This window comes from Neovison vison, chromosome 11 (assembly GCF_020171115.1).
Source record: "Neovison vison isolate M4711 chromosome 11, ASM_NN_V1, whole genome shotgun sequence".
NCBI classification, from domain to species: domain Eukaryota; kingdom Metazoa; phylum Chordata; class Mammalia; order Carnivora; family Mustelidae; genus Neogale; species Neogale vison.
Window position 1 is genome coordinate 168,692,456 of NC_058101.1, and position 25,679 is coordinate 168,718,134.

The 25,679-nt window shown below is 42.5% G+C and overlaps 1 protein-coding gene, 1 long non-coding RNA gene and 2 other non-coding genes across 5 annotated transcripts; 1 reads left to right on the forward strand and 3 right to left on the reverse strand.

The window, feature by feature from the left end:
- Positions 1-774: 774 nt before the first annotated feature.
- Positions 775-924, reverse strand: LOC122890787. Its single transcript, XR_006381209.1, has one exon. It is a non-coding gene; the product is annotated as a small nucleolar RNA SNORA62/SNORA6 family (small nucleolar RNA).
- An 8,535-nt stretch (positions 925-9,459) lies between these two features.
- On the forward strand, positions 9,460-18,772 carry LOC122889814 (leucine carboxyl methyltransferase 1-like). Of its 2 annotated transcripts, none has more exons than XM_044225232.1 (3): positions 9,460-9,746; positions 11,585-11,706; positions 18,213-18,772. In XM_044225232.1, the coding sequence occupies exons 2-3, from the start codon at positions 11,646-11,648 to the stop codon at positions 18,554-18,556; spliced, it is 405 nt and encodes a 134-aa protein (XP_044081167.1). In that variant the 5' UTR covers positions 9,460-9,746; positions 11,585-11,645; the 3' UTR covers positions 18,557-18,772. The 2 variants fall into 2 exon arrangements, with proteins under 2 accessions (XP_044081167.1, XP_044081168.1); XM_044225233.1 differs by having other exon boundaries at positions 18,487-18,772.
- LOC122889829 lies at positions 10,626-11,518 on the reverse strand. Its single transcript, XR_006380978.1, has 2 exons — positions 11,476-11,518; positions 10,626-11,102 (listed from the first exon to the last, which is right to left on the reverse strand). It is a non-coding gene; the product is annotated as an uncharacterized LOC122889829 (long non-coding RNA).
- A 3,768-nt stretch (positions 18,773-22,540) lies between the features above and the next one.
- On the reverse strand, positions 22,541-22,690 carry LOC122890788. Its single transcript, XR_006381210.1, has one exon. It is a non-coding gene; the product is annotated as a small nucleolar RNA SNORA62/SNORA6 family (small nucleolar RNA).
- Positions 22,691-25,679: the final 2,989 nt, after the last annotated feature.

The window sequence follows — 25,679 nt, forward strand, 5'->3', positions numbered from 1 at the left end:
CACTCATTACTTCCAGGTAAATGTATTAAGTGATATGAAATATCAAGGTGGGATCATATGTTTTATCACTTTGAAACTTGTTTTATCTAATACTGTGAACACTTCCTTTTATTAGATATTCTTTCTAAAACTTCACATTTTACTTTGAAATAATTACAGATTCACAGGGTGTTGCAAAAACAGTATGAAGGCCCATATAATTTCCACCCCATTTCCCAGACAGGGTTGCATCCTCTGGATTACAGGACATCAAAACCGGGAAACTGACATTGGGACGCATGTGTACCATTTTAGGTCACCTTATCACAAGTGTCGATTCAGGTAACAACCGCCACAATCAAGATCAGATTTCATCAACACAAAAAACATTCCCTCTCAGTAGCCCTTTCCAGTCACAACCACCACCCCACCCCCAACCTCATCAGCCCTAACCCTTTGGTGACTGCTAATCTAACTTTGTGATAACAAAAACGTGAATGGCTGCCTACAGTGAGTGACCTGTACAGGTTGGCTTTTTCCACTCAGCATCATGCCCTTGAAATCCACACTAGTTGCTGCATGCATCCAGAGTTTGTTCCTTCTTAAGTGCTGAGAAGTATTCCATATGGTATGGATGTGCCACTCATGTACTGAAGGACATCTGGGTTATTTCCAGTTTTACCATACGAAAAGTAAAGCTGACATTATTAAGACATGCAAAATATTTGTAACTATTACACAGTTTTGTATCAATTCCCTGACCTCTATGTAGACTGTTTTGTTTGTTTGTTTTTAACTTGCAGCAAGAATTACTATCAAACTCCACTTTTTGGGCCACAGACCCTTGTAGTCTTAGCAAAAGACCTGCCCCTCGTGAAGCACACTACCAACATTTAATGAGTGCATTGGCCAGGCAGCTATTTTTTGTTGTAATAATGATGTAACAAATGAATTTACACAGAAAATGTATATGCAGAGAACACTAATTCCTAGTTCAAATGCTGGGTCACAAGCTAAAAATACTTTTAAAGGAATTGCTACCAACTGGCCTTCAGAAAATCAAAGCAGCTTATCTTAGCCACCAAGGCTGTTACAATGTCCACTTCTTACAAGATGCACTAAGATTTTTGTAGTCTTTAAAATCTGACTTGCCAAAAATGTTGTTTTGTATTGAAGTAATAGAAGTTATATATTTCTCATGTTTCTGGACTTGATTTGTCATTCTTTGACTATCTATTCATATTCTTTGGCCAACATTCTATTGAAAGGTTAGTTCAGTAACCTATCAAACTTGGCTCTAACATACGTTACAAAGAAATAGCCTTTGAAACTACATGTATCTGAAATCCAACACACATATTAATAGACCAAGACAATATCTGACTTTTCAATGTGGACGATAAAAATTTAGTAGATATGGTTCCCCAATTGATAAGTGCTCTTCTACTACACACAATGTTTTTATTAAGATATCGCATCTAATTCCAGCTCTAAGTGAAAAAAATTGAATGTAGGGATGCCTTGGTGGCTCAGGCACTTAAGCAACTGAATTCAGCTCCCATCATGATCCCAGGGTCCTGGGATCGAATCCCGCATGCGGCTTCCCGCTATAGCACGGAGCCTGCTTCTGCCTCTGCCTGGTGCTCTCACTGCTTGTGCTTCCTCATTCTCCCCCACATCTCCTGACAAATAAAATCATTTTAATGAATTAATTAATTAATTAATTAAAACGTGAATGGATATCACTTCTCTTAAATTCCCTGTGAAATACCAAAACATCAATTTTCTGTAACATCAAAACTATCTCCAGTTTCATTAAGAAACATGGCTGGCCTCTCTTTTGCATTTAAGGTCATCTAACCAATAGTTCCCAGTAGTGCTCTTTAGACCAGCACTAGCAGCACTAACATCACCTAGTAACTTCTAAGAAATAAATGCAAATTCACAGGCCCCACCCCAGACCTACTTCCTTAAAAAAAACCCGGAAGGTGGTGGGTAGAGCCAGAAATCAAGCAATGTGTTTCAACAAGCATTCCAGCAGATTCTGATACATAGGAAATTTGGAGCACCACAACATTAAACAAATTTAGTAGAAAGACATTAAATCAGGATTGCCTTCCATACTTTTTCTTTTCATGAAAGACTTTGGCAAAGTTAATCACGCCACAGATACTAAGAATCAAGAGACATATTTTAATTCTCCCCCAAAGCAAAACAAAACAAAATGAAACAAAAAGAAAACTGGAAACTGGATGTTAGCTTTATTTCCTACAAAAAGGAATCCCTAAAACTATGAAGTGATCACAAAAAATTTCCTTAGAGAAGAAAACCCCAAAATGAACCAAAGAGAACCAACAGGTCAGAACTGATGTCTTTCAAACCAGAGACTCAATTAGTTTTGTATTATACAGTGCCTGATACCCCCATTCCTACATGGAACTACAACCTATAGCACTTTCAATATTCAATGAACTAGCATATTAAACAGCACCTAGAAAACTATAATTACGCAAATATTTATGGTCCAGGGACTTCCAAAACTTGGGTGTTGTCATAGGAAGCCCTGTGATTTGGTTTGCACAACAGGGAAATTTGATACAAGGGGATTCAGGGTGTGAATTATCTTTCTCTTGATTTGTCTGTGGACCTAATGTCTCCCAGGGGGAGAGATGTATGAATGTGGGCGGTGATTTGTTGTTGTTGCCATCACATGCATAAAACTCCCTAAGATTTCCTTTGTTTTTCAATGCCTTTCCTTTGATTATTCTTCTCAGATGATTTTCTTCATAGATGATTGTGGAGCTCCTGTAGTACTTTGACAGAGGTGGAATGCTTTACATGCTTTTATCCTTTTTGAAGTTTATGAGATTAGCTCTACAAAACATGCATTGGAAATACTAGATTGTCTCGTCATATGGAACATCTGGTTGCCTTGGATTGAAGTTTGATCAGCATGGTTATATGAGGCTTTCAGAAGTACATTTAGAAGTACATGATGAGAGGATTTGTTAGAGAAGTTTGAATGGAGTTTGGAAAACTGAAATGTTAAAATATTTTAAAGAAAACACTTAAGAAAAGTATGATTTTTTTAATGGTTACATATACTGCGGTATTCATATACAGAATAGTCAGTTTAATCCGTCTTGGTGTACAGGTCTGTGAATGTTCATGAACTTATTAACCCTGTAATTACAAGCAGTAATAATATTTGCATCATCCCCAAGAGAACCATTTTGTTTTTCATCATCAACAGTGTAGAATTCCCTGTTTGTGCATCCTCAGTATTTGACATTGCTGGTTCTTTGTCCTTTTGTAATACCAATATAATAGATTTAATGGTCTATCTTTGTAGTCTTAATTTGCATTGCCTTAATGACTAATGATAAGTGCCTGTTAATGCATTTTTTTAATATTCAATTTATTTAACAGAGATCACAAGTAGCCAGAGAGGCAGGCAGAGACAGAGAGGGGGAAACAGTCCACACTGAGTGGAGATCCCTAGGTGGGGCTCGATCCCAGAACCCTAGGATCATGACCTGAGCTGAAGGCAGAGGCTTTAACCCACTGAGCCACCCAGGTACCCCATCCTTTTATGTGTTTTTATGCAAGTCACCCATCTATCTCTGGGGAAATGTCTTCAGATAATTTTTTTGACAATTGCATTTATTACTCAGTTTTCATACAGGTTTTCATATATTTCAAATAACAGTTTATTAGATACATATTTAGCATATTTCCTCACCTAGTCATTGGCTTTTCATTTCCTTCATGGTGTCTTTCAGTGGGAGAGGGAATTTGAAGAAGGTGGTCAAAATGCACAAATGCCAAGTTAGAAATAAGTACTAAGGATGAAATGTACAACATCATGACCATGAGTCTGTTGTATTATGTATAAAAAAGTTGTTAAAGGAGTGCATTCTGAGAGTTCTTACCCAAGGAGAACTTTTTTCCTTTTTATTGTATTTATAGAATATGATGGCTGTTCCATACTTGTGGTAATCATTTTATGACATATGTAAATCAAATCTTCATGCTGTACATCTTAAACTTTTATAGTGGTATGTGTCAATTATTTCTCAAACCTGGGGAAATGCCCTCTTTCAGAAAATGGAGATTTATACTTTTTTGAAACTCAATATATGTATTTTTTTCTTTTGCAGGTTATGCTCTTTATGTTTTGTTTTGTTTTTTTTTTTTTTGAAGATTTTATTTATTTGATGGAGATCACAAGCAGGCTGAGAGACAGGCAGATGGGGGATGGGGAAGCAGGCTCCCTGCTGAGCAGAGATCCCGATGTGGGGCTCTATCCCAGGACCCTGGGATGAGGACCTGAGCTGAGGGCAGAGGCTTTAACCCACTGAGCCACCCAGGCGCCCCTGCTTTTTATGTTTTATACAAGGAATCTTTGCATAGACATGGTCCTAAAGATTTTCCTTTATTTTTTCTCAGAAGTTTTATAATAACTTTGAATTTTTACAATTAGGTATTTAATCCATTCTTATATATGGATAAGAATATGGATTGAGGTTCTTGATTTTTATGTATGGACATCCCACCTTTTTCTGTACCAGATATTGAAGACTCTCTTTTCTCTAATGAGTTAAATTGGTATCTTTGTTCAAAATCAAATGATCCTATGCATGCGTGTATATGTATCTGAAGTTTGTGTTTTTGCCAATACCACACCATCTTTAATTAGTATTAGCAGTCATCATAAATCATGAAATCCAGTAACATCAGTCCGTCAGCTGGGTACTACTTTTTCAGAATTTTAAAAAAAATACTCACTTATTTATTTAGAGTATATGAGGTCCTCTTTTTCCATCCTCATTTCTGTGAAATTTGGTGAGATTGTGACTGGATTGCATTGACTCTGTAGCTAGCACTGTCCAGTAGCAATAAGAAGTTTTTGTAAGTTTTGTAAGTTTTTGTAAGTTTTGTAAGTTTTCCCATCTACACTGTCCAGTATGACAGTGATGGACAACATGTGACTTGAGCACTTGAAAAGTGATTAGTGAAACTGAGGAAACGAATTCTAAATTTTATGTGATTTTAATTAAATGCAAATGTAAAGAGCCATGTTACTAGCGACTGCTGTGTTGTGTATCATAACTACAGGTCATTTTGAGGAAAATTGATTTTAACATTAATAAGTTTTCTCACCTACAAGCATGGTATGTCTCTTTCTCAGTTAAGTCTCTGATTCTCTCATCAGTGTTTCATATATTGTAGCATACAGATCTCCTCCATATCTTTTTATATTTATCCCTGAATAGTTAATGTGTTTTTTTATGCTATGGTTAAGTTGTACTTTGTGTTTTATTTCCAGTTGTTGGTAATATGTCAATAATCTTGTATTTATTTTAGTATTTTCATGTTTCAGGTACGAAATAACTTTGCACTCCTGGTATAAACTCAATTCTTTATTACGTGTTACCCTTTTTATGTATTGCTGGATTCAATTTTTTAATTTCTTAAGGAGTTTTGGTTCCATATTCTTGAGAGAGCTGGATCATTCTCTTGTGTTGTCTTTATTTTTGGTGTTCTGGTAATACTGACTTCATAACACCGAGTTGAAAAGTGTGTTCTTTTGGGAAGGAAGAATTGGTGAAGAATTCTTTCTTAAATTTTTGGTAGAAATTCACCAAAGATGTTGTCTTGGTGGAGGTATTCTTTTGGTCTTGTTGTTTTAATTGTTGAAGTATTTAAGTACAAATCAGTTATTTTAAATATATATAGGTCTTTTTACTTCACCTATTCTTATATAACCTTTGATAATTGGAGAAATTGTTTGAGACATCTCCTCTAAGCTGTCACATACACAAATTGTAAGTTTCCCTTATCCTTTTCATATCTATAAGACTTGTACTGATGTCTTTTTCTTGATTGTTGGTATAACTTGCATTTTCTTTTTTCCTTTGAGTTAATGTACTTTTCCGTTTTTAAAACCTTTGGAAAGACAATCTTTTAAACTAATAGAAAAAGAAAAAGTAATACTCATGCCCTAAATTTAAAAAATATTAACATTTTTGTGTATTTGATATTCATATTTTTTTAAATTAAGATTTTATTTATTTATTTGCCAGAGAGAGAGAGCGAGCACAGGCAGGCAGAGTGGCAGCAGAGGCAGAGGTAGAAGCAGGCTCACCGCCATGCAAGGAGCCTGATGTGGGACTCGATCCCAGGACGCTGGGATCATGACCTGAGCCGAAGGCAGCCGCTTAACCAACTGAGCCACCTAGGCGTCCCTGATTTAGATAGTTTTGATTAAAATATTCAAACACTGAACAGTTTGCAGGAATTGAAACAGTGAGCACGTCTTCTTTTTCTCCCTCAGTGCCTTTCCGAACCACCGTTACTGAAGGAGATCTATATCATTTCTTTGCATATTTCTCTATTTTTTGGTGCATGTTTGTATGAATTCATCATCTGTATAAACCTTTTTTCTAGTTGGAAAATCTGTCTAAAAGGTGTACTTTATGTATCTTTTTGCACCTTGGGTTTTTTGTTTTTTTTGTTGTTGTTGTTGTTTGACTTAGCATTCTGTGACATACAACTATGTTGATACTGGATCTGGCATGCATAAACAGAATTCCAATTTTCTTGTAGAATTCCAACAGTTTGGGGTTATCAGGTTTCAGGTCTAGGAAAGAGAGGAAAAGGGAGGGTGGTAAATGGTATTCGAATCTTTTACTCTACATTTTCCTTATCCAGAAGTATAAACTTCTTTTCGTATGTTTGTTAGCTGCTTGAAATTCTTCTGTTTGTTAACTGTGTTGGAATGTTCAGAAAGTATAATCTTCGGAACATTGTTCCCAGAGTTATAATTTGAACTTTGGTGTTCCTTTCATTTAGTGCCTTTATACACTTTTCTTATGTTTTCTGTCCTTTGTCTTGTTACCTGTAATTTCAGGGTGCAAAAGGACAAGAGTATGTGCCCATCTTGATTTTCTTTCTTCTATAAGTTTCAAGTAATGTAAGGATGTTACAGTTTTCAGATGGCTCCTTTACTGTTGTTTTTTACTTTGAAATGGGAAGGAAAGCTTCTCCACCTTTACTCTCCGCCTTCCTTTTTCTGGCAGCTGTTCATTGCATGTGAAGACATGCTGGGTGCCATCAGTAGGTCACCAGGTGGAAAGGGGATAGCTTTGCATGCTTTATGTGGAGTTAAGAGACAAACTGGGCTCCCAAAAGATTTCCACGAACCAGATATCCTATCAGATGGGAGTTGAAGGTGTCAAGGTGCTAAGAACCTAGGTTGGTGCTTTGAACTGACTTGGTAAACTTGGGATTAATAATAAAGTGTATGCCTTTTTGAGTGTCCTACAGTCTCGAAGGCATGGCTTCATCTGTACCATACCTTTCTGATTGAAGAGATTGTTCCAGGGTTTTTGGTTAAAAATTTAAATCCACCTCTAGAGATTGTTTTATGCAGCTCGATGTAGAAGTTTTCAGTGCTGAATTTCTTTCCTGTGTTTGTTCTCTGGTGCTTAAGAATCAGTAGCTAATGATTCATTGAAATCACTTTTCTTTGCTCTGCTGTGTGGAAGGTTTATACCCCCTAAAAAGATTCATATATTGCAAGACTTAAAACGTGATGCAGCCTCAGAATATGTGAGCTACTGGTATTCTGTAGAGGTAGCAGAGCAAATATGCTATGTTGAAATTTTTTTAACTTTAAAAAAAATTTTATCTTGAAACACTTGTAGATTTATATGCAGTTGTAAGAAATACTAGAGACATCTCACATCTCCTATAACCTTTATCCTGTTTTTCTCGGTGATAATGTCTTGAAAGACTGTAGGAAACAGTAACACATCCAGAAACTTGACACCGACACAATCCAGACTTTATTTAAATTCCCAAGTTTTACTTAGACCTATCTGTGACATTGTCAGGTAGAGGAAATGAGAAAGAAAGAGAGTGTATGCATAATTATTTGTAGGTAATGTTACCATACATGTAGTTTGTAATTCCACCATCACAGTAAAGATACAGAGTAAGTCCGTCACAAGAATCCCTACAGTCCTGTCCTCTGCTCCCAGCCTCTTCGGCAACCACTCATCTGGTCTCTCTCCAGTGATGTGGTCATTTCAAGAAGGTTTTGTAGATGGAATCATATATATGTTACCCATTAAGAGTAGATTTTTTTCACTTAATCATAAATTATTTAAGGTGAATTCAAATTGTGTGTTTTACTAGTTATCCCTTTTTACTCTTCAGTTGGTATTCCATGCTGTGGACATACTTCAGCTGTAATATCCACCCATTGTAGGGTATTTGAGTTGTTTTCAGTTTGGGGCTATGATCAGATAAAGCTGCTAGAAACACGTATGTAAAGGTTTTGATGTGAAAATAGTTTTTTCTTTCCTTAGAATAAATGCCCAAGAGTATACTTACTGAGCAATGTATTGACTGTGTTTTGGCTTTTTTGATTTTTTTGACCATGTCGATGAGAATGAAATACCTGCTGTTAGACATTGCTAAACAATACACCTTAAATGGAAAACTGTCATCTTAAGTTCCTTTTAATTCTATTACAGTTGGTGTTTGAAAATACAATCTTTTGCCTTTGGAAACTGTGAGAATATGTTGAAAACTAAATTAGCTTCTACTAAAATTTTTGGAGGGTTGGGTTTTCACTTATAACAGTATTTTTTAAATATTATAATACACAATTCACCTGTCAAACGATTTAGCGAGTTTATACATGTGTCCATTAAACAGATATTTATGGAGAGAGGGAGAGAGAATCCTGAAGCAGACTCCCCACTCAAGATGAAGTCCAACGCCAGGCTGGATGCCAGGACCGTGAGATCGGGACCTGAGCTGAAACCAAGAGTTGACCGTGCATACCATTTGATTTAAATGGTAAAGATGTTTTTTAATTCCCAAGATACCCATTGAAGGGCAAAGGTCAAAATGGCTTCAGATGGCCTTAGAGATCCAGGCTCCCTCTGCTACTTCTTGGCTCCCTAAGGCTGGTTCCTCACAGTTGGTAGAAGACCTTCACTGGTAATTTGGGCGTCAGCTCCTGGTTTAGAACACTAAAACTTTGGTTCCTTGTAGTGTACACCAGGGAGAGTTTAGGCTACCATAGCATTTTCCAGGTTGTGTATATCAGAGTTCAGGCTACTGCACCATTTTCTAGGTTGTAGCTATTATGTTTATTGGTACCTGGTTTTCCAACTGCGACCTGCCTAAGGGATGTGAAAGGACTGGTACCTATTACAGAGCTGGGGGAAAGGCTTAGGAAGTCATTCAGGTGAGTTTTAGGAAACAATCTTGGAGCTCTTTTCCCATAGACATAGAACTTGTGGTGGAGCAGAGTTGTCTGACTGGCTCTTGCCAGTGAGTTTGCTGAGGGAATAAATGGTGGCAGTCTTCTAGGTGAGGTATGAGGTGAGGTGCTGTGCTCTGTAGGGTCCTGGGAAGGGAGTTAGGCACCTGAGCAAATAAAGAGTAGAAATGGCCACCTGCGAGGGGTGGAACGGTGAGGGGCTGTGTACGTGAGCACCAAGACAGATGGCTGAGTCTGCTGAAGTTTGTAATGGTGCATGAAATGTGCCTCTGATGACCTTTGGAGGTAGCTGATTGTCCTCGTTGACCTGCTTCCTGAGAACTGGGCCAGAACCTATTGACCTCCCCTCACTTGCCTCGTTTCTTCCCTCTTATGTCTGCAGTAAGCCTCAGCTACTGGCACGATCCTTCCATCCAGCATTGTATAAGACTGTCTAAGGAGAAGAAGGCCTCCAGAATTAACAGAGGCAAGTGACTCCCTCCCTCCCCTCATCAGCCCAGAGGCCTGAGGTTTTCGGGGTTCATTCTTCAAAAGAGAGAGTTCCAGTGTTCATGCTCTCCGGTGGCATATGAAAGTGCTCATTTCCCAACATACTCACCAGCACAGGGACCTTTTCATTGTGGTTCATCTGTTGTGTGAAAAATGTGACCTTACAGTATATTTGTTATTGTATTCCTCTTACATGGGGGCTGAAATTAAGGATCATTTTTATATGCTTAAGAACCATTTCTAGTATCTTTTACAGTGAACTGTCCAGGTAAGGAATCACCTTTTTGGCCATATTAAAGTGATAATAACACTATTAGGCTCTGCAAGTCCTTTCTATAAGGAAGGCAATGAAAAGATTTGAGATGGGAGGGTGACTCATTCTCGATCAGATTGAGAAATTAGCCAAATGACCCCACGTCCTTGGGCATGCAGGGAATCCTGGCCAAAAAGATAGAGCCTCTGGGTAGATTTTGTAAGAAATGCAAAGAAAGTTTAAAGTGACAATCAGGACAAGGACCTTCCTTTGAGCTAAGGGTGAACCCAGGCTTTAGGAAGATGGGACCAGGCCTGCCTAAGAGGCCTGAAGCCTCCGTCCGGGGCTCCTGAGGCAGCTTATGTAACCAGAGGCGGGGTCCCACCTTGGAGCACTGGGGACCTGGTTGCCCTGAGGCAGCGAGTCAGCAGCCTGTCTGCCTTCTTTCTCTGCATGGGCTGGCATGTGCAGAGTGCTTCCCAAGTAGGGTGTGGTGAGCATCTTTTCAGTTTTTGTTTCAACATCCAGTCTGTTGTGGATGATACTGTGTAACATACAACAAAAATGATTTCCTAGAAATAAAATGCAAGATAACCTGTAAACTACAAGCTCAAATGATTTATTAGGAGAATCAATAGACACCTAACTCCTATATCACATTGCAGTACATTTCTAAATGCTGCTCACGTTCTGTTCTTAAGATAGTTACACTTTAAGCAACAGGGCTATAGAACACAGATTTTATCTTCCTTTCCCCCTTTTATTCACCATCTCCTTTACCCAAGCTCCTCACCCTGGAGCTGAATAAGTCCATTTTGGGGGCAATGTTTGCTCGTGCCTTCCTCTCCTGCAGTCGGTCTGTGAGGTCAGTTTATAAGCATAGAGACTTTTACCCACACAGGTTGGAGATGAAGGGAACATGGTTAGAAATACGGCTTTATTTTATTTTATTTTATTTTATTTTATTTTATTTTATTTCATTTTGCTTGGACATTTATCTGCCCCATATTCTGACCGCAAAATATTATATCGTCTTGATCTCGCATGTTGACGTTTAGCTGAGTCCTCAGTAGTTTGCACCTGGGCACAAAAAGCATATTTCAAAGAGGAACATTAATATCTGATGTTTTGATGTAAAACACTTGTCTTTCCTGTGTACAATCATAGGACATTTTATGGTAATCTTTAAAGATTTTATTTATTTATTTATTGGAGAGGGAAAAACAGGCTGTCAGCTGAGCAGGGAGCAGATCCTGACCTGAGCCAAAGGCAGATGCTTTACCGACTGAGCCACCCAGGTGCCCCAAGGGACATTTTTATTTCTAAGATCTTTATTTCCACCATTAAATCATTAAATAGATTGTAGTTACTTTGGTTCCAGCAGGTTTAAGTTAAAAAGAAGACAATGTGAAAGTCTTGATTTCTCCCATGAGTCCACAGGAAAATCACTGACCCCAAAGAAGAGCAGCCGAATCCTCATTTCCTCCTCTCCTAGGGCGGGCTCTGCAGGGATGCTTTCTGATCTCACTGAGCGATAACTTGTCTCTGTGTCTCTTTCTCAGGATATTTTGCTCGAGTCTATGGCGTCAGTCAGCTGATAAGGGCATTTCTGCAGAAGACAGAATGTCATTGTCAAATTCTAAATCTTGGGACTGGGATGGAGACCACCTTCTGGAGATTAAAGGTAAATGAACATTCGCCCTCTTCTTTCCCGAATTGTTTCATTTGGGAAGGTGCCCGCCTGGTTCAAAATGTTAAAAATATATTAGGAGGAGATGCAGCGACCGCCTGTCTCCTACGCCTGTCCCCAGCTACTTGCACCTGCTGCTGCCATCAGCCACATACTTGATGTCACCGGGGCCCCGGTGAAGGATGGGTGCCTGGCTTCTCATCCTCTGCTGTTACCAACAGGGGTCCTGATAAAAACCCTTGTCGACGTGACCTCTGTATGAGTGGAAGACCCTGACAGTGGGACTGTGAGCGCTAGACCCTGTTGTCTGCTGTATTCACAATCACGAAGATTTTATTGTCAGCGTGACAGTGTCTTCAGTACAGTTTAGAGATGTGCAAGGCTGGTGATAGTGATATGTACAAAGGCCTTTCATAGCTGCTCCCTGATTTCATCCTTCAGCTGCTCAGTTAACGATCAAGAACAGTTTTAACTTCTCTCACAGGAAATGAGACGGTTCCGGTTAGTGGCAGAACGAGGACCGAATAGACTGTAGGTCCCGCAAGTCCTGGTTGCTTCTGTGTTTCTCTGTACAGAGCCTTGCGCTTGCTCAGGGGGGTCTTTGTGGTCCATCAGTCGGTGGTGCCTGTACCTCGGTGGCCATCGTTTGACGGATGGAGCTGGAACAGAATGTAGATGCAGATCGTGTGCAGTAGGAACAGATGCCACTGGAGAAATGCCTCCTCTCAGCCCCACGTCCTTTCAAATTGGTCCCGAGGTTTGTTTTTTCCTTCGTGTCATATACTTGGGTTGGTCAGGAATACATCTGACATTTTCATTTCTGGTCCAGGTACACTGAGACTTAGGTACCCCTTCCAAGGATAAGGTTATCTCCCAGTAGTAAGGAGGGCAAATAGCACAGGGTAGAAAAGATTTAGTGGAGGTGTTTTGGATCAGGCCAAAAGGTTTTTTAAAAAACTCAAGTCTCCTTGAAACAAAAGAATGCCTGTTCCTACCATCTTCATGTTCATTCCCTGCTAGAAGGTAAAACCACCTCACTTGACAATGGCAAGGTCTCCATTATCTTGTAGGTCTTCCTTAGCATAGGAAAGTTCTTTTGAAACCCTTCCCTGTCCTTACCTCCCCCACCTTTCAAGGGTGTGTCAGTTCCCCCCACAACACTGATGCCACGCTTTCTGTGCACGGATCCTGTCCCCGTGCTTTAATAAAACCACCGTTTTGCACCAAAGAGGTTTCAGGAACTCTTTCTCGACATCGGCTCTGGACCTCACCCCACCAAACGTCACCTACATTCCAAAACTCTATGACTGTTCCCCTGTCTACCTGCCACTTGGCATTATTTCTATCATTTCCTACAAATGATAGCAAAGGAGGCACTGCTAGGCTGTAGGGGACAGGCTTCAACTCTGGAAACAGGATCAGTGTGCACTAAGTTCATAGAGTGGAGTAGCAACCAAATTAAACACAAAACAAAGCCACTGAGTGAAAAGTTATGGGGAAGGACCCCCAAAACCTCAATAGCAAGTTTAGAAAATGAGAGGGGAAGGAAAAGCATTTTGGTTCACACACACTAGAAGAACTGTCACATGTGCTTTGACCAAACAACACTCCCCATTTGACCCAGGTTTTGGGGGAAAAAACAAAAAAGCAAAAGCTGTGGAAGACTCACACTTTGGTATCTCATCCAGAATAAACAGTAAGTAGGTCCAGTACAGCCAACAGCCCTAAGGACCTTGAAAGCTGTGCCCCAGATAACTGGGCATATGACCATCACCTCCAGGAGCTCTCAAAACCACCAGTGAGTGGTTCCTATTCCAACAGCCAGAAGGTCTACAAACCCTGGCATTTGCTGACATTTCATAATGGATAATGTTTCCTGTCAGGCATTAAAGCAGAAACCAAAGAAACTTGGAGAGGATCTGCATCCAAACCCAGAGGGAGAAAGGAATTTTTAAAAGCTCTTTAAAATAATAAAAAGAAAAATAAACCTAAAAGTCAGCCCAAAGCGTTTCCACAGTTCTTTTCTCCCAGAGGCCTGGGTTTGGAGGCAGCAGCACCTCTACGGTCCCTCCATGGATACCAGGAACTCTGGAGGCAGATCCTATTGGCCCAGACATCCCCTTAATTCTTTCCTGCAATTAGGCACATGGAGGCTGAGGATCTACAGAAGTAGGACACCCCCGAAAGGCAAAGAACACCTCCCCCAGAGCACAGCATCCACGGGGCCTCAGGCACATCAGTGCCCAGAGTTTTCACCCAGGTCAAACCCTGATGCGGGGGGCAGGGGAAGGCTCAGGTGCAGTCCCCCCAGGGCGATGCTGGGTGTGGCCAGGACAGAGGGCGGTGGACACCCCCTGCAGGGGGCGTCTTAGAAAGGCCAATCCACCAAGTAGCTCTTCCCAGACTCTGGCACTGGCCCAAGCTGGCCTCCAGTCTGTGGCTTGGCGCAGACCCGGACCAGGACCCCTTGTGCCTGGTGCGTGGTGGTGGCAGGGGACGGGAGCACGCCACCAGGAGAGCCGCCAGCCCTCCCGTTCCGGCTCCTGACCTCACCTGGCACAATCCTGGCCCGAATGGGCACATTTACAGGCCAGGGTCTGGTTGGACAGCTGCTTCACGCAGCAGAATTGCATCTTCATCGTGGCGATGGGGTGGGCAGCGAGGCTCCTGCGGGGCAGCTGCCAGCGCGGTTCCTAACCCTATCCCCTGGACTAGCATCAGTCAGGACTGGCAAGGGGGGTGGAATCGGGCCTCTGCTGCTGCACAGCTGCCACTCTGTGCGGGCGGAGGACCCGCAGACCAGGCGTGTCCACCATTCTGCCCAACCGCCTGCCTGGTCTAGGCGCACTGTGGGAGGTGATAGAGGCGCAGCGTTGGCAGTGGCCAGTGAACCGCCAGAGCAAATCACGACCAAGCTGTCCCTGCAGAACTGATGGGGCAAGAAGGGACAGGGCACTCTGGAGCCACTGGAGGCTGGAAATACACAAAGTCTCCATGAGGGCCATCCTCTGTGCAGATAAAGACCTCTGTGAAGTGCCCTGAGGATCCACTCTCCTAGCTGGATGGATGTGTGTGACCCTATAATTTACACCAGAATGAAAAATGTACTATTGGGTGGAAAGACCATATCACAGGACTTTGTGTATTGTGATCCCACTTAGGGGGAAGTAGAGGGCCATGTGCATTTTCTGGGGGCAGGCACCTGGGTGCAGTCAGGCGGGATCATGCACTAGGGGCACACCCAGGACAGGCACCAAGGAGGACAAGGGGCCCAGGCCTGGTTGGGAAGTTGTGGGGATGTGCTGTGGGGACAGGGACCCGGACCAGTGGCCAGAGGGCCTTGGCTGTTTGGAGCTACCTGACCAGCAGAGGCGCGTGGGAGTGAGCGGCAGGAGGTGGGGTGGCAGGGTGGAGGGGTAGGAAAGGGGCATGCAGGCATTGCCTGGAAAGGTCTGTATGCTTAGGCACAAGGGAGCTCTGGAGAGGGGGTGGGGGAGGGGCATGCAGGCATTGCCTGGAAAAGTCTGTATGCTTAGGCACACCTGAGCTCACAGGAGGGGGCGGGGGAGGGGCATGCAGGTGCTGCCTAGAAACCTCTGTAGGCTTTTGATTCTTAGCCTTGTGCAGCTTGAGGTTCTGGGACACCTGGCAGGGTAATCCGACTGGGCTGGACGCTTTTGTACCGCGGACCAGGACAGTTGTATGAACGTCAGATGTTCTCCTGGGCTGGTAGGCTGGGCTCTGGCCTAGGCCATTCCCTAGGGGCCGTGGACAGCAGCCAGACCTCTTTGGCCAGGGACATCAATATTAAGAGACATGTGCTTGGGAAAGGGACTTTCCCTGGGGATGCCAGGGATTTGGCAGATGTCATCTCAACCCAGACACAGATCAGTAGACTCCTCCATGAGATTGAAACATTGGAGGCTGAAGTGACTCATTGGAAGAAGTTGTGCCAGTGTTCCACCCAGGGACCCAATACCATCGACCCAGAAATACTGTGGAAACTGAAGAGCCACATCAGGGACCTAGAGCAGCGGCAGAAGCGGGAGCTGCACAAACATCAGCTGGAGGTGGCGGGGTTGCAAAACACCCACCGGTGGAAGTTAGCAGACCTCAATGACCGGCACCGCCAACAACTTAGAGACTATCAACGGATGGATCGGCTCTCCAAAGAGGAGATTGGGAAACTCACTCAAATTATCCAGCAAAAGGATTTGGAAATTCAGCATCTTTCTAGGAATATCTCTGCGGCTTCTCACTGCCAGAATGGGCCCGTGGAACAACTTCAGCACCAATTGCAAGAGTGTACTTTGAAAAGCGTACAGGTCTTGGTGGTCTTAAATGAGAAGACAAGGGAGAATAGCAATCTGAAAAGGAACTATCACAGAATGACCGATCGACTTGCTGCCGAAGAAGCAGAACTCCAGACGATACAAGAGGAAAATCAAAAACTGTCCACTAGAATAGAAAGCAGTGGCCTAGAGTTGTTTAGAGAAACGATTCGGAATTTGTCACACATTATTCAAGAAAAAGACCTGGAAGTGGATGCGTTAAGTCAAAAATGCCAGACTTTAAGGACGATCCTGCAGACACCCAGCACTGGTCATGAGGTTGGAGGAGTTTCTATTGATCAGTTCCAGCAGCTTCTACAGGAATGGGACACATTAACACAGCGGGCGAAGATCATGGATGAGTGGAAAGAGCAGGTGCTGACCACAGTCCAAAATATGAAGCGTGAGTCACCCCAGCTTCAGAGAGATCTGCGACAACTCCAGGTGTGGACTTGCACCAACAGCGAGGTTTTGAAACCACAGACGACCTCTCTTGACCAGATCCACACTTACCAAGGACATGAGATAAACTTACAAGAGCTAGAGAAGGAACTGGCACAACTTCAGCTCCGCATCGAGAAGCTCTGCAATGCCAAGGACCTCCTTTTAGGGAACCTTGACATGATTTTCCTCCGGCCCCCCAGCGACTCCGCAGAGGCAGCCAACTCTCTGAAGGAGGTGAAATCTGACCGAGTGAGTGAGTCTTCTTAGGTGCTCCTAGAGGAGGTAGAAGAGCTCAGAAAATCAGGGCAAGGAAAAGATACAATGATTCAAACCCTCCAGGAAGATCAGCAGAGACAGATTTCTTTAGGGGCTGCTATGGGGGAAGGAGAAGGGAAGCCACAGGAACACAGCGATTCTGATTCCCACATGGAGCAGCAGAAGGAGAAACAGGCTGTTCTACAAGATTTCCCTCAGCCTCAGGAGCTCCGAATCCCAGCGAAAAGTGAGGAACTGCTTTCTTTACAGGAGAAGCTCAGGGGCCAACTGAGTGAGAATGAGCTGCTGAGGCAGGCATTCACCAGTCTGAAGGAGAGGATAGCAGATTTTGAAATGGTTGTGTGTCGGCTGAAAGAGGAAAATGCAAAGATGGTGGAAACATGTAGAGAAAAGGACATGGAAAATCAGGCCTTGCAAGAGACAAATCGGCTGCTTTCAATGATGCAGAGGGAGGAGGAATCCCAGCTTGCCACGATGAAAGAGAAGGCACTTGCTCTGGAGCAACTGCTGCGGGAGAAAGAACAGGGTGAGAGCGGGGAATTGAACCGGCATGTAGACGCAGTTCAGTCAAAGCAGGAAAAGGCAGTTGTGGGTCAACAGGAGAAAGATGATGTCGTGTTGGCACAGAAACAGAAAGAAATGGAAATCTGTGCCCACCAGAAGGAGGGTCACCAGTTACATGAGAGAGAATTGAGCTTAACCCAGGAGCTGGAGAGAGGGCGGCACGTCACTGAAGAAGCCCAAGATTCTCGTCGCCTGGAACCTTTGGCTTCAGAAAACCAAGTGGCTCATCTAAGAGAGGAAGTGATGGTCCTGCAGGGAAAACCCGTTTTGTCTTCTGCTGCCATAGAAAAGGGCAGCCATGGAGCCAGTCTGCAGGTAGAGTCGCTGCGGGAGCAATTGCACGTGGTCACCCAGCAGAAAGAGGAAGCGGTGCTCTGGTTTGCCGCCTCCCAGGAATAGGGAAGGCACTATGATCGAAGGCTAGTGAACCTCAAGCTGGAACTCGCTGAATGGATGGAAAAGGCAGACGCCCTAGAAGGAAAACTGAAGTCGTTACACGGACGATTGCATCAAACAAATGCCGACTTGGAGGTCAAGGAGGACAAACTCCAAGAGTTCAAGAAACAGAATGAGGTTCAGCAGGAAATACTGGAGGACACACAGAAGAAACTCTTGACATTAGTAAGTAAGGCTGAAGGAATGGTGGACAAAACCCTCCTAAGGAGACTCTTTGTGGGATCTTTCCAGGCAGCTGATGCTAACGGCAAGAAGCGTTGAGGTTGATGGCAAGCACACCGGGGATCCAAGAAGACCAGTTGCGGCAGCTGCGTGGTCAAGAGCCCGCGGGTGTGCCCAGTGGGGTGACTGGGGGGCCTGGATCCAGAAGCGCCCCCAATGCACCTGGGAAGCCAAATCACCAAGCTGTGGCCAATCATTCTTTTTCAGGACTTTTTGTCCAGTTTCTAGAAGCGGAATCTCATTCAGCTTTTCCATCACCAAACTCCTCTGCTCATGACGTGAAACCCCCAGATTCAGGAGGAAGGGGAAAACTGCCTAAGAAACAAGGCCCACCACGACTGAATGCTACCCTGGTATCCACACCCGGAAAAAAAGATGTCAAGCCCCGAACCACAGCTGTGTCTCTTATTAACCCACCTGGACCGGAAATGGATGGGTCGGAGCACCTTCTTCTAAATGTTATCTCTGATTCTTTACCCAGATACACGCCCTATATACTGTCACCTGCCAAGAAGATTGGAATGGCGGCCAAAGACCTCTCAAAGAAATAGGTGATCCAGAGACGAGACCACTTAATGAGACCTTTTGAGTTTTAGCGGGTTCAGATAGAGAGAAAAGGTGAATGTTTTATTTACAAATAAATATTTTTACATTGCTGTAAGTCATGGACCTCTTAAGAAAAAAGTTTCCTTAGTTTGGAAGACCAAACCTTAGAGTACCAGCAATGGTTAAAAGGACAGCTCCAACAGAGGAGCAGAAGCCATGTACTCCCGCCAGGAAGGAGGGGTTAAGCAGTCCATGTCAGGCCAAAGAAGAAAGGGAATTTCCCTGAAACAAAGGGAGTTTTGGCAGCTGCCTGGGAATATTCCTCAAAGTCTCCATCTCGAGTTAGACTAACCCCAGCTGGCTCCAGTTATAGCCATTAACACAGAAATGAGTAAAGGAGAAGCCCCCACATCTATGAGGAGAAACAGAGAGAGGCAAAGTCAGAGTCCCCTTACCTAGGGGTGGCCTAGCAACCTGGGTTTACTAGAAGGCTTATTTACGTAACTATCACCCAATATGTCAGGAGGGAGTTGACTAGCTCACTCGTTCAGGCAAACACATTCTGCAAAACGCCCATAGGTCGGGGACCTGGTGTACAGCAATGATGGCTTAGGTATAAACAATGAAGGCACCCTAGGTTCATTCACCCTGTTTCCTGTACAGGAGCTCTAACTGATAGATCCCACTGAGGCCATGCAGTGTTACTGGAGCTCAGTCCTCTCCTAAGTTTTGCAATCCAAATTATTTCCAGTGGGTTCAAAGGCATCCCACGGTAGAGTCCTTGGGACTGAAGAAGCCTACTGAGGCCATGCTCCCAGAAAAGGAAAGAAGGTCCATTATGTAATCCCCCCTGATGCCTGGGTGGCGTCCCACACAGGATATGTCAGAGCTGCCCATATGTCAAAAGCCACCCTCAAGAAGGTGTCCCTCAAGACCTCGCTATTGATCAACATTCTACCTTCTCAGGAAGGAATTCCTGCCATAAAAGGCCCTGGAGAGGTGCCGGCGTCCCTCTTCTTTCCCATCGCATCCTAGGCTACAGATGGGTGCCCGGTGAAGGGACTAGGATATTGTGCCATCCTATACTCTACAAGTTGTGGGGTTGCCCTGCTATTTTTAACCCATGGGATACAACAACAACAACAAAAAAAAAAATTTGGCAAGGGGAAATTACCCTATTTCATAGCTTTAAGTAGTTTGGAGAAGACACTGACGTGAAACAGTAAAGACTGAAACCCATCATGGTCTATGTGACATTCCAACACATGGGGTCCTTACCGCCCACTTCCCTAGGAAATGATCCCGGTTGTGTTTTAATTCAATCGGATACTGGTTTTGGCCATCTCCCAGTGGAGGTCCCACGGCAGGAAGTGGCTAGGCCAGGCATGTGGAGGAGATCACATTAGATCATTCAGGAAGAAACCTCACATGGGAGTCTTAAGAATGGCAGCGGTCCTTCCTGGTGACTTAGGTGGCTTTCCCGTGCCCAAGAAGGCCAACTTTATGTAAGAACAGGAATAAAGAGACGACATCAAGTTTCTGGGTCTTATTACCATTCTAGCCAGCGTACTAACTTCCAGCCAAAAATCTGATGTTTTCTTCCCTGTGGATTAGCCACGGGCTAGAGGATTAAAGCCTGAGCAACTGACATGCAAGTGTTCTAATAAGACCATACTCCTTGAAAAGCCCTGAAGTGAGAGTAAAGGAAGGAGCGAGAACGGACTCACCAACTTTGGACCAAAGCTCAGAGTCCAAATGGAAAGACTCACAGCCCCAGCTGGACGCCAAATGATGAACTTCTGGAACATAGGTGAGGTTTGGTGGGGTGAGGTCTGGAGCTCAGTACCAAGAAAGGATTCTTGAGGCCTCTCTGGTGCAAAATGGTGATTTATTAAAGTATGGGGACAGGACCTATGGGCAGGAAGAGATGCTGCCCTGGGGTTCTCAGGAGTGGTCTATTATATACTTGTAAGGTGGGGAAGGGATTTGGGATGGTGTCAGTCTCTAAGGAATTTTGGAAGCAAGGTTTCTAGGACCTTGAGGGGCCAGCTATTTTTGGGGGGAAAGATTATTCACTACTAGTAGTAAAACCTTTTTGTGAGACCCTTTACATGTCTATCAGTAGGCCATATGATTGGGAACAATCATCAACACTATCTGGGAGGTTTAGAGATAAAGTTTCCAAAGGAATTGTTAAAGTGCTCACAGGGTCCTGGTGAGGGGTAGGGGGTCCGTCAGGCTAGGACTGCCCTTTGCCCTTAGCAAGCCCTTAAGGTGGGGTAGTTGAGTCCCTAGACGAGAGTCACTCTGCCTGCTTTAAGGACTTGTCAGGAGGTAAGGAAATTTAATAATGTTTCTTCTGCCTCTGTTTCCCACAGCAGTATGATTTTTATCACAGTATGATAAAATGAATGTAAAACTTCTCACTGCGATTTTATACTGATTACATATTGAAATGATAATATTCTGGATATAACTGATTAAACAAACTAAATTTCTTAAAAATGATTTCAACAAAGGACACCTGGGTGGCTCAGTTAATTATGCTTGAGCTCAGGTTGTGATCTCAGAGTCCTGGGATCAAATTCCACATCCAGCTCTTTGCTTACCAGGGAGCCTGCTTCTCATTTCTGCCTGGTCGGCCTCCTCTGCCTGCCCCTCCCCCTGGATTGTGCATGTGCCCACAGGGGCTCTCTGGCTTGAGAGCACATCTGCTCGAGCTCTTGCTCTCACTCTTGCTCTCTGACAAAAAATAAATAGAATCTTTAAAAATAATCATTTTGCCTGCTTTTTACTTTCTCAATGTGGTTAATGAAGCTTGAAATTTCATGTGGCCTGCAATGTATATACTTAACATTGGACAACACTGGGGAGTCAGACATCAAACAGGACTTTTGTCATACCAAGATCAAAAAACAGCTTTAAATTTACATACACAACACGTTTTAGAGGATAAATATACTCTCCAGTCTCAGCTAAGAGCTATGTAAATGCTAACTTGGTGTAACCAATATAAATAAAACTTTACGATCTCAGTGTAACTGTTATTTAAATTTTAAGATTCCAGAATTAGATTTTTGGAACTTATTATTAATACAGTTTTTCAAACGACAAAAGTGATACCAGCTCATCTAAACTATCGACATTATAGAGAAGCATACATACACAAAAGAATCCAAAAGAATCCACCATGCTACTGCTCAGAATATTTTGATCACTCATTACTTCCAGGTAAATGTATTAAGTGATATGAAATATCAAGGTGGGATCATATGTTTTATCACTTTGAAACTTGTTTTATCTAATAGTGTGAACACTTCCTTTTATTAGATATTCTTTCTAAAACTTCACATTTTACTTTGAAATAATTACAGATTCACAGGGTGTTGCAAAAACAGTATGAAGGCCCATATAATTTCCACCCCATTTCCCAGACAGGGTTGCATCCTCTGGATTACAGGACATCAAAACCGGGAAACTGACATTGGGACGCATGTGTACCATTTTAGGTCACCTTATCACAAGTGTCGATTCAGGTAACAACCGCCACAATCAAGATCAGATTTCATCAACACAAAAAACATTCCCTCTCAGTAGCCCTTTCCAGTCACAACCACCACCCCACCCCCAACCTCATCAGCCCTAACCCTTTGGTGACTGCTAATCTAACTTTGTGATAACAAAAACGTGAATGGCTGCCTACAGTGAGTGACCTGTACAGGTTGGCTTTTTCCATTCAGCATCATGCCCTTGAAATCCACACTAGTTGCTGCATGCATCCAGAGTTTGTTCCTTCTTAAGTGCTGAGAAGTATTCCATATGGTATGGATGTGCCACTCATGTACTGAAGGACATCTGGGTTATTTCCAGTTTTACCATACGAAAAGTAAAGCTGACATTATTAAGACATGCAAAATATTTGTAACTATTACACAGTTTTGTATCAATTCCCTGACCTCTATGTAGACTGTTTTGTTTGTTTGTTTTTAACTTGCAGCAAGAATTACTATCAAACTCCACTTTTTGGGCCACAGACCCTTGTAGTCTTAGCAAAAGACCTGCCCCTCGTGAAGCACACTACCAACATTTAATGAGTGCATTGGCCAGGCAGCTATTTTTTGTTGTAATAATGATGTAACAAATGAATTTACACAGAAAATGTATATGCAGAGAACACTAATTCCTAGTTCAAATGCTGGGTCACAAGCTAAAAATACTTTTAAAGGAATTGCTACCAACTGGCCTTCAGAAAATCAAAGCAGCTTATCTTAGCCACCAAGGCTGTTACAATGTCCACTTCTTACAAGATGCACTAAGATTTTTGTAGTCTTTAAAATCTGACTTGCCAAAAATGTTGTTTTGTATTGAAGTAATAGAAGTTATATATTTCTCATGTTTCTGGACTTGATTTGTCATTCTTTGACTATCTATTCATATTCTTTGGCCAACATTCTATTGAAAGGTTAGTTCAGTAACCTATCAAACTTGGCTCTAACATACGTTACAAAGAAATAGCCTTTGAAACTACATGTATCTGAAATCCAACACACATATTAATAGACCAAGACAATATCTGACTTTTCAATGTGGACGATAAAAATTTAGTAGATATGGTTCCCCAATTGATAAGTGCTCTTCTACTACACACAATGTTTTTATTAAGATATCGCATCTAATTCCAGCTCTAAGTGAAAAAAATTGAATGTAGGGATGCCTTGGTGGCTCAGGCACTTAAGCAACTGAATTCAGCTCCCATCATGATCCCAGGGTCCTGGGATCGAATCCCGCATGCGGCTTCCCGCTATAGCACGGAGCCTGCTTCTGCCTCTGCCTGGTGCTCTCACTGCTTGTGCTTCCTCATTCTCCCCCACATCTCCTGACAAATAAAATCATTTTAATGAATGAATTAATTAATTAATTAAAAGGTGAATGGATATCACTTCTCTTAAATTCCCTGTGAAATACCAAAACATCAATTTTCTGTAACATCAAAACTATCTCCAGTTTCATTAAGAAACATGGCTGGCCTCTCTTTTGCATTTAAGGTCATCTAACCAATAGTTCCCAGTAGTGCTCTTTAGACCAGCACTAGCAGCACTAACATCACCTAGTAACTTCTAAGAAATAAATGCAAATTCACAGGCCCCACCCCAGACCTACTTCCTTAAAAAAAACCCGGAAGGTGGTGGGTAGAGCCAGAAATCAAGCAATGTGTTTCAACAAGCATTCCAGCAGATTCTGATACATAGGAAATTTGGAGCACCACAACATTAAACAAATTTAGTAGAAAGACATTAAATCAGGATTGCCTTCCATACTTTTTCTTTTCATGAAAGACTTTGGCAAAGTTAATCACGCCACAGATACTAAGAATCAAGAGACATATTTTAATTCTCCCCCAAAGCAAAACAAAACAAAATGAAACAAAAAGAAAACTGGAAACTGGATGTTAGCTTTATTTCCTACAAAAAGGAATCCCTAAAACTATGAAGTGATCACAAAAAAATTTCCTTAGAGAAGAAAACCCCAAAATGAACCAAAGAGAACCAACAGGTCAGAACTGATGTCTTTCAAACCAGAGACTCAATTAGTATTGTATCATACACTGCCTGATACCCCCATTCCTACACGGAACTACAACCTATAGCACTTTCAATATTCAATGAACTAGCATATTAAACAGCACCTAGAAAACTATAATTACGCAAATATTTGTGGTCCAGGGAATAAACAAATAAATTGGTCAAATAAAAGTAATTCTACACAGGCAGAATAAAAGTGACCTTTATGTTGTTTTGTCCCCTAATTTCTTCTAAGCATGTATTACCACCTTCACAACCAAAAGAAAGGAGAATCAGGAATATATGGAATGATACAGGAAAGTACCCTACAAATACATCCATTATTTTTTAAATTTTACCAATGCGCTGATAATCTCTCTCCTTCATGGGATCAAAATTCAAAGAGGCTTTGGTAGTACCAGATAAACCGAGTTCCAACCTTCATGCTTATTCAAGTTTGAAACTCAAAGTGAACACATGGCTACTAACCCGGTTACAAGCAGGTGTTATTATGGTAGCTACCTCCTATCCACCTGGGTAAGTGCCCCATTTCCCTCCAAGTAAGACCTTCTGAGCAGGGAGCCTGATGTGGGGCTCAATCCCAGGACCTCAGGATCCTGACCTGAGCCAAAGGCAGATGCTTAACCAACTGAGCCACCCAGGCACCCCAAGACCACAGAACGGTTTGCTTTTTGTTTGTTTTTAAGATTTTATTTATTTATCTGACAGAGAGAGATCACAAGTAGGCAGACAGGCAGGCAGAGACAGAGGAAGAAGCAGGCACCCTGCTGAGCAGAGAACCCGATGTGGGGCTCGATCCCAGGACCCTGGGATCATGACCTGAGCCAAAGGCAGAGACTTAACCCGCTGAGCCACCCACGTGCCCCAGAATGGTTTGGTTTCGACTGAAGTTCGTTTTAAGCTGATTTATTATTTCCTGAAACCTGGAATATTCTGGCAGACTTATGATATTCGACAACTTTTACTTCTAGAAAAGAATGAACAGTGTATAAACCTTCTACTGTACATAGGAAATCTCATTTCTTCTCAGAAAGCAGTAATCAGGTATATTTTCTCCCTGACTAACCACCAAGTACTCGATAGATTTGAAGATCCAATACAGGCTGATAATACTGGCATTCTACATCCCCTTTAATTACCTGTTCCCCGCAAAAGCAACTTCATCTTAAAATGTATTGCGAATGCTCTTAATACGAAGTTTTAAGTAAGATTTTTTTTAACATATCCCTTGTACCAGTTTCTTCTCTTAACCAAAGGATCATTTAAATAGTTTTTCTAAACTGAGAAAGCGGGGGAAAGGAGAGCATTATCTAATCCTGTTGAAAAATTAAAATTTCCCTTGTTTACCTTATGATTTCCACTATTCCTGATTTCTGACTAACACTGCAGTTTTCTTGCAGTGTCTTTACTGACAACTCTTCTTGGACACGACAGTCAATCACTGCATAGAACTGAAATTAAAAGCTCAATACGTGGAGTGAATGGTCAGGACTTCCATTTAACAGAATTAATCCACAGTCCTCAACAGAATATACTCTGTGTACAA

Bases quoted from the DNA above. Each gene is read 5' to 3' on its own strand.
- LOC122889814 (XM_044225232.1), top strand. From the start codon at position 11,646: ATGTCATTGTCAAATTCTAAATCTTGGGACTGGGATGGAGACCACCTT. The intron at 11,707-18,212 runs GTAAATGAACAT...ATTCTTTTTCAG, and splicing joins CCACCTTCTGGAGATTAAAG to GACTTTTTGTCCAGTTTCTA.